General features: G+C 39.9%; 1 protein-coding gene across 1 annotated transcript; it reads left to right on the top strand.

The window, feature by feature from the left end:
* The first annotated feature begins 2,448 nt into the window (after positions 1–2,448).
* On the top strand, positions 2,449–2,951 carry LOC138877483 (uncharacterized). Its single transcript, XM_070157094.1, has 2 exons — positions 2,449–2,756; positions 2,936–2,951. The coding sequence occupies exons 1-2, from the start codon at positions 2,449–2,451 to the stop codon at positions 2,949–2,951; spliced, it is 324 nt and encodes a 107-aa protein (XP_070013195.1).
* Positions 2,952–14,737: the final 11,786 nt, after the last annotated feature.

Genomic DNA, 14,737 nt, shown 5'->3' with positions numbered 1-14,737 from the left:
GATTGAAAGAAATGAGTTAAGATTCATTTTCCTATGATTTGGGGAAGAAATGGTCTTTGGAAAATTGCCTCTTGTGGTTTAGGTTTTGAAAAATGGGAGAATGAATGAAAAATCCCGTCTAAGCCTAGACTTATCAGCTGTAGATGTCGCATTTGCGACCTGAGCTTCACATTTATGAAGCTCGAAAATGTGAGAAAAGTATCGCAAATGCGAACTCCTCACATTTCTGCAGCCATCGCAAATGTGAAGACCCAGTCGCAAATGCGGACATGGACTTCCGCAAATGTGGCCTACCCAGTACCCTCCCCTGCTTCGCAAATGCGAACATTCTTTGCAAATGCGAGCCTCAAATTTGCGATCCAAACCTCACAATTGCAAAGTCTGCAGACCTAAAGCATACCAGCTTGCTCGTGCGATCAAATGGCCAAAATAACACCTAGAACTATGAATTTAGCATCAAATTGCATGAAATTTTCAAGAAAGTTTCAAAACTTCTATTTTCTCAACCAAAGGTCTGAATCATGTCAAATCAGTTCCATTTCTCACCAAATTTCACATATAAGGTATAAATATCATAATGGACCTATACCGGGCTCTGGAACCAAGATACAGACCCGATACAAACAAGATCGAGTATTAACCAATTTCTTAAAACCATTATAATTTCAGTCTTACAATTTTCATCAAATATTTATTTCTCGGGCTAAGGACCTCACAATTCGATTCTAGGCATATGCCCAGGTCCCATATTTTACTAGGGACCCACCAGAACTGTCAAAATACGGGTCCGGGCCCGTTTACCCCAAAACGTTGTTCGAAGTCAACAAAAATCTACTTTTTACGCTAAAATTACTATTTCAACAATTTTTCATATAAAAGCTTTTCAGAAGCACGTCCGAACTGCGCACGCAAATCAATGAGAGGTAAAGTAAGATTCTTAAAGGCTTCGTAATACGGAATTGAGTTCTAAAATAGAAGATGACCTTTTGGGTCATCACATTTATATATAAACTAGTATGGGTATAAGCAAAAAGGAAACGATTAGGGTCACTAGCAGCTATATGAGAGAAATCAGTTGTGCAATTCTTCCTCCACAAAATCGGTATAGATTTGAACAGCAGCTATATGAGATTTTCGTTCCCAAAAGAAAAAGGAAAAGATTAGGGATTTGAACGCATATCTGATAAATGAGATTCACATTTTGATTAGAGAGATTTAGAGTTGGGTGAAATTTTAGCAGAGAAGTGATTTTAGAGAGATTGGGGAGAAATTTCTAGAGGGCGAAGTGATTTCTAGCAGAGAAGTGTTTATGGCTTTGTGCATCTCTATTTCGTTTCTTTTAATTAGAAGGAGCTTTTTTAATTTTGTTTATTTATTTTAAATTAAAATATGTAGGGTAAAGTAGCAACCCAGTCGCTCCAAAATAACTTTAGTTCGGCGACAAGTTAAAAGTTGCCACAAATAATATGGAGCCAAAATTTTATTCTGAACGGGACCAAATATTTCGGCAATATCAGAGGCGACCTCAAAAAAATCGTTGCTAAATATTTACCTTCTACAGCGAACTTTATAGTCGATGCTAATGGTATAATTGTTGTAGCAATCTAGATAAAGTATGAAAAGCATAATACATGAAGCAGCATAATGTAAATAACTAGTTCTACATGTATGCTCAACCCATAGCAAACACATATACACTCATTACCTTGCATATATGTCATCTCTAACACAAATAACACATAGCAATTAGACACAATTGCATCATGATTCCCTCAAATTAAGGTTAACCAAGACACTTACCTCTTTTCAAAACAAAATCAACAATCCAACACAACTTTCCCTTTAGAACAAGCCTCCAAACCACTCAAATCTAACTAATAAATGTTAAAATAAGTCAAACAAAGCTTTAGAAACTACCCTATTATAAAAAAGGTTCGATCTTTAACATATTTCAGAAAGTCAACAAAAAAAGTCAATCTGGTTCCACGTGGTCGAAATCCGAAAGTAAGACCAAATCGTGTTTACCCATTCTCCCTAAAGTCTAAATATGTTATTTGTTTCGAGATCCCATCTCAAATCGAGGTATGGAGGCAGACGTTGGAATCTAAAGGTTTCAAGTTGAGCAGGACCAAGACAGAATACTTGGAGTGTAAATTCAGTGGCGAGACTCAAGGAGGGGAAGGGGAGGTGAGGCTGGACTCGCATGTCATCCCTAGTAGGGGGAGTTTTAAGTACCTTGGGTCTATTATTCAAGGGGATAGAGAGATTGATAAAGATGTTGCACATCGTATTGGGGCGGGATGTACGAAATGGAGACTCGCTTTTGGAGTTTTGTGTGATAAGAAGGTGCCACCTAAACTTAAAGGTAAGTTATACAAAGTGGTGGTTAGACCAACGATGTTGTATGGGGTTGAGTGTTGGCCAGTCAAGATTGCTCATGTCTAGAAGATGGAGGTAGCAGAGATGAGGATGTTGAAAAGGATGTGCGAGCATACCAAGTTAGATAGGATCAGAAATGAAGTTATTCGTGATAAGGTGCGTGCGGACGCTATTGAGGACAAGATGAGAAAAGCGCGGCTTAGGTGGTTTGGTCATGTGAGGAGGAGGAGCATAGACGCCCCAGTGAGGAGGTGTGGGAGGTTGACATTGGAGGGCCTGCAGAGAGGTAGAGGTAGGACAAAGAAGTGGTCGGGAGAGGTGATTAGGCAAGACATGGTGCAGCTTCAGCTGATCGAGGACATGACCCTTGATAGAAGGTATTAAGGTTGAGGATTAGGGTAGTAGAATAGGTAGTCTAGAGTATTCATAACAGTAGTATTGGCATGCAGTCTCGCTTTCTATTGGTAGTAGGTTTTTATGACTAATCGTTGTTTTCTTTCATTGTTGATCACCTTACTATATTGTTGTTTTTATTCTGCTTTCATATGTTTTTTAGTATTGTCCTTTCTTGACTATATTTTCATTAATGTGGTGCTTATGCTATCCTGAGCTGAGGGTCTAATGGAAAATAGCCTCTCTATCCTCACAAGGTAGGGGTAAGGTTTGCATACACACTACCCTCCCCTGACCCCACAGTGTGGGATAATACTGGGTATGTTGTTGTTGTTATCCCATCTCAAATCGAGGTTTGAATCTGTAAAATACAAAATGCTAAATTTCTACCCAAACCCTATTTCTACTCTATGAAATCTTAGATTTAGTAATGAAAATTATGAAAAAGCAATGAAAATTGAACAAAGACAAGTTAAAGTTACTAATCTATGAAGTTGGGAAGAAAATATTCTCTAAAATCACCTCTATGTGGAGTCTAGGTCTCAAAGATGGAATAAAATGAGCTAAATCGTGAAACCATTGCCTTTTACACAACTGCATTAGCGCACCGATCATCATATCCATATCTACCCTTCCCACCTCGTTAAGGTATTTAAAGCGCGGATTGGTCTCGATCACTATTGCATGCTATTACCCGTCCCATTTCTATCAGTCCCGAAGGAGCTTAGAACTACTATTCCTAAAAGAGAGGGATATTAGGCTGATTTTGGTTTCAAAAGGAAAAAATCTAAGGCGACATACAAAACACATAATGCTGCATGTTTGGGGAGCATATAAACAGATAAAGGCCCATGTATTCCTCCTCAAACAAAAAAATACATAAATAGCATGACTTGCACATACTTTTTAGGTCTGATTAAAATACTAAAGACGAGGGGAGTTTAATTATTGAGGCAGATTAGTTTATTACATAACTCAGATAAGAAGTTTGAATCAGGTCTGCCTGCTGGTTGTAGCAACTAACAAAAGCGGATTCAAATTCTATTGTTGTTATTACCTAAGGCATACCTAAGTGTTTGGGTGAGCTCTTAGGAACATGGTATCTATTTACTGATTCAAAGTGTGGAAAAGCAGTAACAACTTAAAACGAATGGTCTGGGATCCTATAGGCATGCTTGCTAAACTTCGTTAAATAAAGAAGGAAAGTTGTTTAAAACTGGTTCGGAATCGAACTGATTTGAAATTGAACTAGTTTCAGATTCTGTAGGCGATGGTATCTAATATTTGCTAATTTTAATCCCTATAGGTATGATATCTAACATTGAATGTTAACGGAAATGAACAGAATTTTCTTGGGAATCCCTATAGGCATGATATCTAACATTGAATATTAACAGAAATGAACAGGATTTTCTTGTGAATCCCTATAGGCATGATTTCTATATATTATACTGATTTCAACCTTATGAACTTGACACTTACTTATAGCCGTTTAGAACCTAAAATATGATATCTAAGTGACAACAAACAGGGAGAATTATAAATAAGTCCTATAGGCAGATTATCTAGATGTGAAATTGATCGTGAAGAAATTAAGATAAGTCATATAGACATGGTGTCTAAAATGTAGAATTGAACACGCAGAATAAAAAGAAAAAGTCATATAGGCATGCTTTCTACCCTTGAGCATACATGATTACCCAACCCTTAAGCTAGCTAGCCCCAAGTGTTTGTTACAAATTATTATAGACCAGAAATAATGATTACACCAGAAAAGTTCAAAGAAAAGTTACAACCAGAGGAAACCTGATTCTTGACTTCCTCTCCGAGTTATGGAATAAACCGCCTCAAATGCCATTGATTCAAAGCCTTTCTCGGATTTGAGTGTGTCAAAGTTCCCTAAGGGTCTCAATAGGACCCTGGGCAGTGCTCACACACAAGTTACATAACCAAATAGAGATGAGTGTAGTGTGGAAGGGCCAGCCCTTATGTGTCCAAGTTCAGAGGGAACTCATGGGTCCCGAGGCAAGGTTCACACAAGGAGTGCAGAACTTAAGTTCTAAGAGTATAGTGAAAGTGTAAAAACAGAATTTAAAAACTGAGGGGATAAAGGAGAGGGGTAAAGGGTGGTAGGGAGACAGTAATCAATAACACATAGAGTTACTAACTTCATACAAAGGGGGGTCAAGGGTTGGGAATCCATTGCAAGGAGCCCATGCACTTAGGCATGGATCAGTTTTGGGCATGCACAGCAATTGAAGGTGTTGACATGCTTATAAACCAATCAGAACACACAACATCTGGAGGAAACATGGAGGTTATGGTCCCAGGGGAATCAGGTTTGGGTCATGCACAGCAATGTCCAATGTTGTCATGCCCCAAACCAAACACGAGTATTAAACACATTGGGGTGGGGATTTAGGATTCACAAGTTATAGTAAGTAGTGGACAAAACATTAATTCAGAATAGGAAATGGTAGATTAAAGCATGTTTAATAATGGTACTAGGTTAAATACAAACATGGGACAAATAAGGATGAAAGAGACAGTAAAGAAACATGTTGTTGTTGGTGCAGAAGCTTAATTAGAACATACCAGTAAAATGCAAATGCAGAGAAAAATAAGCAGGTTTCCCACAGCCTAGCCCTGGCTTTCAGTCGGCTAGGTAAGGCAGCAATACAAGTAGCAACAGAGGAAAGAGAGAGATTTTAGTGGAGTGTGTGTCTGAACTCAAGTATTTTATGCCTTGTGTCCGTGTCTTTGAAAGAAGAGAAGTACAAGGTATTTATAGCTTTTTGAAAACGAGTGAAAGAGAAGTAATAAGCCGCAAACATTGAAATAATCACTATTGAGAATCAATTACACAAGTGATTGCCTTTAATTAAGGGATCACTTGCTTAACGGGCAGTGATAGGTTCAAAATAAGGAAAGAAATCAATTTATAGGCAGACTGATTATTGCCATAAAAGAAGTTGTAAAACAATTGAGTAAGTGATTAAGTCTAAGTACAGAAATATACTTGTTTTGGAAAGGATTTAGTAAGGCAAAACAAGGAAAGAAATCAATTAACCTTAACAGGCGAGTGAAATCAGATTTTCACAAAAGAAAAGTTTGAAATCATTCACACAATTGAAGGTCAATCAAAGAAGGAAACTCAGCATATAAATAGAGTGCACAAACACTGACATTCGAGACCAAACTATTGGCAAAAGAAACAGCATGCAATAATAGCACAAAGTTAGTAGATAGCAAACATTCGAAATATGATAGTCACGTAGGTCAAGTTTCATTGACTTAGTAGTAGAGAAAAAGATAGAGTATCAGAAGCATGCAAAGGGTCAAGTGAAAAACCCTTCTGAAAAGCATAGTCGAGTTTCAAAGATAGTAAGAACCCAGAACCAAAGGAATAACATAAGGAAAAGAGATGCTGAAATAAAGGAATTTCAAACCAAGTCGAGCAATTTCACACAAATGAATTGAACAAGCAGTTTCAGAAACGCGAATAGTACCCAAAGAAATTAGGGTTTTCGAAACCAATCGAGTTTAAAGATGATGAACAAATAGATTACACAAATAATTAGTAGACTGCTTTAGAGACTCGAATTAACCCAAAAGAAATTAGGGTTTCAACACCAATCGAGTGTAGAGATGATAAACAAGTAAATCAAACAACAAATAGTCTCAGAAACTCGAATGAACCCAAAATATTAGGGTTTTCAACAGCAATCGAGTTTAGAGATGATAAACAAGTAAATCAAACAAATACTAGCAAATAGACTCAGAAACCCCAAAAAATCAGGACTTTTATCATGCAAACTTAGATAGAAGGACAATGCGAGCAAACATAGCAAAACATGTCAAAAATCAGAGAAAAGTTTTGAAATAACTTAACAAGAAAACCTTAATCGGAAAAGGTAAAGAGTTTTGAAAGCAAAGTTTTAAAAGAAACTTCAAGAAAAATGCTTAGAAGTTCAAAGCAAACATAGATCTGAAGCAGATCTGAAAGAAATCGAAAGAACCTTAGAGATTAGGATTTCAGATGAACCCCAAGTGACGAGAAAGGCCTTGAAAGCCATTGATCTAAGCAGGAGAGTCAAAGGTCTGACTCGAATGGCTATGGCTGGACGGAGAAAGATCAGAGACGACCGGAGAACAGTCATCAACCAAAGTATGGACCAAGATCCTTTATGATCTGGTCATGAGACCACAGAAACGAACACGTAGAAGCCATGGGAGGCTGATACAGGTCTTTGATGACCTTGGAAGGCCATGGATTAAGGCGGATTAAGGTGGCAGTGGCTAAGGTTTGAGGGTATTATAGAGAGGATTTGTAAAAGGAGGGGTTTCAGAGGCGGCGTGTTGTGAGGAATGAGTTAGGGTGAAGGGGTCGTTTGGGTTAAAAAAGGAAAGGGTGATTATTGGCCGTTGATCTTGAAGGATCAACGGCATGGATTAAAATGGGTAAGTGGGGCGGTTTAATGGGATAGGGTTTGGGTCGATTCAGATTGCAATTGGGTCGGGGTAATTGGGCTTCAAATTGGGTTCAAATCAGGCTATAATTGAATAAAATGGGGCTAACATTTAAATAGCCAATTTTTCCTATTTGATTTATAAAAAATAATAAAATAATTTCTATAAATAAATTAAAGGTTCTAAAATGATTTATACTACATAATTATCAAACTAAAAATACTGGACATTTTTATAGATATAAACGCAATTAAATCTAAAAGAGGCTAATATTGCCATTATATGCAATTTAGCTTTAAAAATACTAGATCAATTTATAAAAATATGCAAAATATATATTAGCTATATTTTAGTATAAATATGAGAATCCAATAAACGGATCACCAAAATGATAACTTTGGGAATTATTATTGGGTTTTTATGAATAAAATAGGGGAATAAATTGGTTTAAAAATCTTTAAAAATTAAGGAAAAATGATAAAACATTTGAACATACTTATAATTACATATATATTCTATTTTAAAAGTATTTTTCATATAAAAATATATAGGAAAAAATTGGGTATCAACTGCTGCCTCTCTTTACCAGGTAAAGATGAAAGAGTTGTCGGGTAAAGATATGATGGCCAATTTTGACCGAGCGGAACGGTTCAAAGAGGTTTAGGCCGCGGAGACTTTCGAGAGTGGACGCAATATCCAAGGCGGGGTGAATGGTGAAGGTCTGATAGGGTTGCGGGAACTGGAGTGGGATCGCTCCTGCCGAGATGGTCGTTGCTCGTCGGTTTACCTACAAATAAGCAATACAAGCATATATTGTGCGTAAATTTAGACATGATGCAAATTCTTGTCGGACCATGAATGTTGTCTTTGGACGGTTAGGATGACGTCCTTAGACCATGATGTCCTGGGCCATGAAGCATATAATAAAGGTTTCGTAGGCCATGAAATGATGCTCTCGGGCTATGAGGATGATGCCTCCGAACCATGATGCCTTTGAATAAAGATATGCAAAAGATTAAAATGGGTCCTTAGGCCATTACATGGTGTTCTCGGGCTATGAAAATGGTGCCTCCGAACGATGACGCCTTTGGATAATTTGGCGATCTTTCAGACTATGAGGTGCAATATTTGGCGATCTTTCAGCCCATGCAAATGCAGTAAGGGGCGATCTTTCAGCCATGCAAATATATATGAAGTGGCGATCTTTCAGCCATGCAAATGTAGATGAAGTGGCGATCTTTCAGCCATGCGATGTAGATAAGGTGGCGATCTTTCAGCCATGCAAATGTACATAAAGTGGCGATCTTTCAGCCATGCAATGCAGTAGGTGGCGATCTTTCAGCCATACAAATGTAGATAAAGTGGCGATCTTTCAGCCATGCAATGCAGTATGTGGCGATCTTTCAGCCATGCAAATGTAGATAAGGTGGCGATCTTTCAGCCATGCAATGCAGAAAATGCAGATGGAGATAGTGTTTAGTCTCAGAAGGTAGAATGGTAGCCTTATGCAATGCAGAAATGCAGATGGAGACAGCGTTTAGTCTTGGAAGGTAGAATGGTAGCCTTATGCAAGAAATAAAGTGGCAAGCGGTAATAGAGCTTTCTTAGCTGATAGTAGATTGCGATATTGTGACTGCTGGGAACATTGTGTCACATGAAACGTCACCGGTGTGTATGGATGGCAAATGTCAGTAAGTGCGATAGTTCTGAGAGTTGTATTCTTGAACAACGTTTGTCTTGTGGGTGTATAGTATGTCTGATGCTTTCGTAATCCAAGTACCTGCATTCAAAGAAAAATCGTGAGTTTTGTAAAGGGGTAAAGGCTAGTTCGTATCCCTGCTGGCTCTGTTTGATCTGCTCGACTTTGATCTGGTGATACTATTTGCATCATTGGGGTAGCGTTGCTAAACAAAGCAATTTCAGTAATAAAAATGCATGATTTCGTAAAAAATATGTCATAAGTATATATAATTAAAAAAAACCTTTGAGATGAACCGACGACTGTGACGTGGTTCAAGACATTGCAACCTCTCTTGCTATGGAATTTTGAGGGTCCTCCTCAAAATTCTGCCCCAGTTTAATGGGTTGATGCCTCTGACCGTTGCTTGCGACGATTGGCTGAAATCACTTCGGAATTTTGAGGGTCCTCCTCAATATTCTGCCCCAGTTTCCAATTGCGGGGGTGAATGGAAATTTTATTGAGTTGTGACCGAACCCATAGGGCTACCTACGTATCCCCTCTTAAACGGGAATCATGTCAGGCGTAGTTCAATTTACATCATATAGGAAAGCATAAAGATTACACATAGTAACACTTGACTGCATCTGAATTGATAATTTTTTGCCAGACTTCTCCGTCCATTTCTGCAAGTATGAGGGCTCCTCCTGTCAGGACCCGGTGAACCATGTATGGACCCTGCCAGTTAAGAAAGAACTTCCATTTGGCTTCATCTTGATGCGGGAAAATATTCTTTAACACCAGCTGCCCCGGTGTGAACTGTCTCGGCTTGACTCCTTTGTTGAAGGCTCTGGACATTTTGTTCTGATAAAGTTGACCATGGCAAACTGCATTCATTCTTTTTCTGTCTATAAGGGCTAGTTGCTCATAATGACTTTTCACCCACTCTACGTCGTCGAGCTCGGCTTCTAGTATGATCCTTAGGGAGGGGATTTCTACCTCAAGGGGAATGACTGCCTCTTTACCGTAAACCAGCGTATAGGGGGTTGCCCCGGTTGATGTGCGGACTATGGTGAGATACTCCAATAAAGCAAATGATAACTTCTCATGCCACTGTTTATTCTTCTCTATCATTTTCCTCAATATCTTTTTGATATTCTTGTTGGCGGCTTCTACGGCTCTGTTCATCTGAGGTCTGTAGGTTGTAGAATTCTTGTGTCTGATCTTGAAAGTTTCACACATAGCTTTCATCAAATCACTGTTGATGTTGGAGCCATTATCAGTAATGATTGACTCTAGAATCGCGAATCGACAAAAGGTGCGGTCGTAGAAAAAGTCCGCCACAAATTTCTTGGTTACTGCTCTGAAAGATGTTGCTTCGACCCATTTGGTGAAATAGTCAATTGCTACTAGGATAAACCTGAGTCCATTGGAAGTGGAGGGCTCGATTGGTCTAATAACATCCATCCCCCAAGCGGCAAACGGCGATGGTGAGCTTGTTGTATTACGCTCATTTGGAGGTACCTTTATCATGTTTGCATGTATCTGACAGCGGTGGCATTTCCAGACATACTAGATGCAGTCCATTTCCATAGTCATCCAAAAGTAACCAGCTCAGAGTATCTTCTTTGCTAAGACAAAATCGTTCATATGTGGACCGCAGGTCCCAGCATGAATTTCTTCTAGTAGCTTGGATGCTTCCGTTGCGTCGACACACCTTAGTAACCCCAAATCAGGAGTCCTCCTATACAAGATTCCTCCGCTATGAAAGAAGTTGTTGTACAACCTCAGAAGTGTGCATTTTTTAGTAGGATTTGCAAGCTCTGGGTATTCTCCTTTTGCCAAATATTCCTTGATGTCATGAAACCAAGGCTTTCTGTCTGCTTCTTCTTCAACATGGGCACAATAAGCTGGATGATCATGGATTTTCACTGGAATGGGATCAATGAAATTCTTATTTGGGTGTTGTATCATAGATGACAGGGTAGCCAATGCATCGGCAAATTCATTCTGGACTCTGGGAACATGTTGGAACTCCGTCTTCGTGAACTTCCTTCTCAATTCATGTACATGATGTAGATATAGGAATATCTTGGAGTTCTTTGTCGCCCATTCTTCTCGTACCTGATGTATAAGCAAGTCTGAATCTCCGATCACTAGCAACTTTTGAATGTTCATGTCGATGGTATTTTAAGCCCTAAGATGCAAGCTTTATATTTAGCCATGTTGTTGGTACACGGGAACCTAAGTTTGGCAGACAACGGATAATGCTGCCCGATTTCTGATACTAGGAATACTCTTATGCCAACTCCTTTGAAGTTCGCCGCTCCGTCGAAAAACATTCTCCAACCATCATAGGATTCTGCAATGTCCTCTCCTATGAATGATACCTCTTCATCAGAAAAATATGTTTTCAGGTGTTCGTATTCCCCATCCATGGTATTTTCAGCAAGGAGATCTGCTAGTTCCTGTCTCTTGATTGCTTTCTGAGTCACGTCGATAATGTCAAACTTACTCAACAGGATTTGCCACTTGGCTAGCTTGCCAGTGGGCATGGGATTCTGGAAGATGTACTTCAAAGGATCCATCATTGATATGAGATATATAGTATAGGCACAGAAGTAGTGCCTCAGCTTCTAAGCTACCCAAGTCAAAGCACAGCAGGTGTACTCTAACAGAGAATACCAGGCCTCGTACAGGGTGAACTTCTTACTGAGGTAATAGATGGCCTGCTCCTTCCTCCCTGTTTCGTCATGCTGCCCTAGAATGCAACCGAAAGCTCCATCCAATACTGCAAGGTAGAGTAATAAGGGTCTACCTGGCTCAGGCGGGACTAAGACTGGTGGTGTTGACATGTATTCATTGATCCTGTCGAAAGCTTTTTGGCAGTCATCAGTCCATTTGGTAGCGGTGTCCTTCTTCAACATCTTAAAGATTGGCTCACAGATAATTGTAGATTGTGCTATGAACTGGCCGATGTAGTTAAGCCTTCCCAAGAAACTCATCACGTCTTTCTTGTTCTTTGCCGGTGGTAGTTCTTGAATGGCTTTGACTTTTGATGGATCCAGTTCTATTCCTCGGCGACTCACAATAAACCCAAGTAATTTTCCAGCAGAAAACCCAAATGCACACTTCACGGGATTCAGTTTTAGGTTGTACCTTCGCAGTCTATTGAAGAACTTCCTCAAATCTTCCATGTGATCAGTGGCCTTCTTAAACTTGATGATAACATCATCTACATACACATCGATCTCCTTGTGTATCATATCATAGAAAATAGTAGGCATGGCCCTCAACTTCATCCATCCAGATTTGATGATAACCAGCGAAACAATCTACAAATGATTGCAACTCGTGCTTGGCGTAATTGTCAATCACGATGCATATGTTTGGCAAAGGGAAGTCATCTTTCAAACTGGCCCGGTTGAGATCCTGGTAGTCGACACAGACCCTGACCTTCCCATCCTTCTTTGGTACAGGAACGATGTTGGCTAACCATGTCGGGTATTCTACTACCCTGAGAACCTTAGCTTTGACCTGTTTGGTGACTTCTTCCTTGATTTTCAAACTCATATCGGGTTTGAACATTCTGATCTTTTGTTTTACCGGTGGACATGCTGGATCGGTTGGCAGTTTGTGAGCCACAATAGATGTACTCAGACCAGTCATGTCATCATATGACCAGGCGAATGTGCCATCATATTCCCTTAGAAAATCTGTGTATTCCCTCTTTTCTAATGGCGATAAATGAACGTTGATTCACGTTTCCTTGACGTTTTCTGCATCTCCTAGGTTGACAACTTCTGTCTCGTCTAGGTTGGACTTAGGTTTGTTCTCAAAATTCTCAACTTCCTTAACAATCTCTTCCGGTATGTCATCTTCCTCTGAATCTATGTTCGTTTGTTTTGTTGTCTCGTTGCATGTCACAGTCATTAGTTCACCAAGATAAGTAATAGTAATGTTGTATAGGTAAAGTAATGAGAGAAAAATAATAATGAGCATCGATTCATAAGAAAAAAAAATGCTTTGATAAATGGCATAATCGTTTTGAACATTGGAGATCTTATTGCGGGAATTGAAAATATGCGAAAAATAAAATCTTTTAGTAAAGGAAATAATGCTTGTTTTAGCCTTTCTACCCCGAGGCTCATTGGGCTCTGGTTGTCCTGATGGTCCGGTTATTGAGGTGTGCCCCTCTACTTACAGCCTGTATGGAAGGGCCTTCCTCCCCCTCCTCCTCGAGAACAACACAACAGTCCATGTCATTATCTTCTGAGAACAAGTTTTTCACCGCTGTCAGTGCTTCTTCTCCATCTGACCCATAAATAATATCGGCCGGTTGGAAGGTCTGCTCCAGATGTTGTATTGGTTGTTTCAGTAGATAGTAAGGATCGCACCATGGTGGCGACCAGTTGTTGAATTCCTCCCAGGTGTACTCGTATCCCAGACCGAAAGTAGTGCCATGTTTCTTGAGCTTTATGGGTTTAGCGATTCCTTGAAGGTTCTTTCTGAGTCCCTTGCCAGGTTCGTACCCACTCTAATTCAATATACTCTCGATCTTGTTATCCCACCATTTATCTTTGTCAACAGCATTTACCCGTTCAATGTGATGGTAAGTTTCTCCACATAGTTTTCTTCTCCCTTCGATTGTCGAAATGGTCTGGCAACTGTATATAGGATTTCTCCCATCGCCATGAATGATCACCTCTTGATGATTCCATTAGAACTTTACTATGTGATGCGGTGTTGATGCTACGGCCCCAGCGGCATGGATCCATGGACGTCCCAATAGCAGATTGTAAGATGTTGGCACATCTATTACCTGGAAATCAACATCGAACCAGGTTGGCTCCATTTGCAAGCATAGACTAATTTCCCCAATAATGGACCTCTGGGAGCCGTCGAACCTGGCAAGGGACTCGGAAAGAATGGAGATTTGTGCCGGTGTTTTGTTAAATTGGTCGATGACCGAGTATTCCTTGGCCTGTATCTTTCTCCAAAGATCGTCCTGCCCTGTCTCAATGATGGGTGACCGATTGGAGGTCTGCTTGCTTGACTCAGCTAAAGTTCAGGGGTATAAACTCTATCAGTTCTCATCATACCCTGTGTTGCAATAGTCTCTTCGAGCCTGACCTTGTCTTTCCTCCTCGGCTCGGCTATATAGTCCCATGGTTATAGCCTTTGTATGGAATGGCATTATGGTCGACATCGCTACTGGGGTCGGCATGGCTTTCCTTACTCCGTACGGAGCATGTGCCTTGGGTGGTAAAACTGCAACTTCAAACGGTGTGGGTATGTTTGCTAGAGACAAGAATTCAACTTCAATCTGCGCTGGTGTCTTTGCAGATGATGTCGCTTTGAACTCAAGTGGCACAGACATATTTACCTCAGCATCCCTAGATGGCTGAATTTGGACTATGATGGGATTTAGAGTAACTATTGGCTTCTTTGGGTCATTACCCTCTGCAATCAACCCGATTGATCCCTCGGGATCCCAATTATCCTCTATTTCAATCATGTGGATACCTCCACCCTTATGGTCTGGCAGAGGGTTACTGCGTACATTTAGAGCAGGTTCCTTTGACACAATAATCTTGTTATCAATTAAAGTCTGGATCTTGTCTTTCAGAGAACGACATTCGTCGATGGTGTGTCATTTCATGCCAGAGTGGTATGCACAGGATTTGTTTGGGTTAACCAACTGATAAGGGTTCTCAGGAGTTGCAGCAGAGATGGGAGTGACATAACCAGCAGCTTTGAGTCTCTCGTACAACTAGTCAATAGGTTCAGCAATGGCTGTATATTGTTTCAAAGGTC

Source organism: Nicotiana sylvestris, chromosome 9 (assembly GCF_000393655.2).
Source record: "Nicotiana sylvestris chromosome 9, ASM39365v2, whole genome shotgun sequence".
In the NCBI taxonomy this organism is placed as follows: Eukaryota; Viridiplantae; Streptophyta; class Magnoliopsida; order Solanales; family Solanaceae; genus Nicotiana; species Nicotiana sylvestris.
Note: the sequence above shows the minus strand (reverse complement) of the source record. Positions and strands in the feature narration are given on the sequence as shown.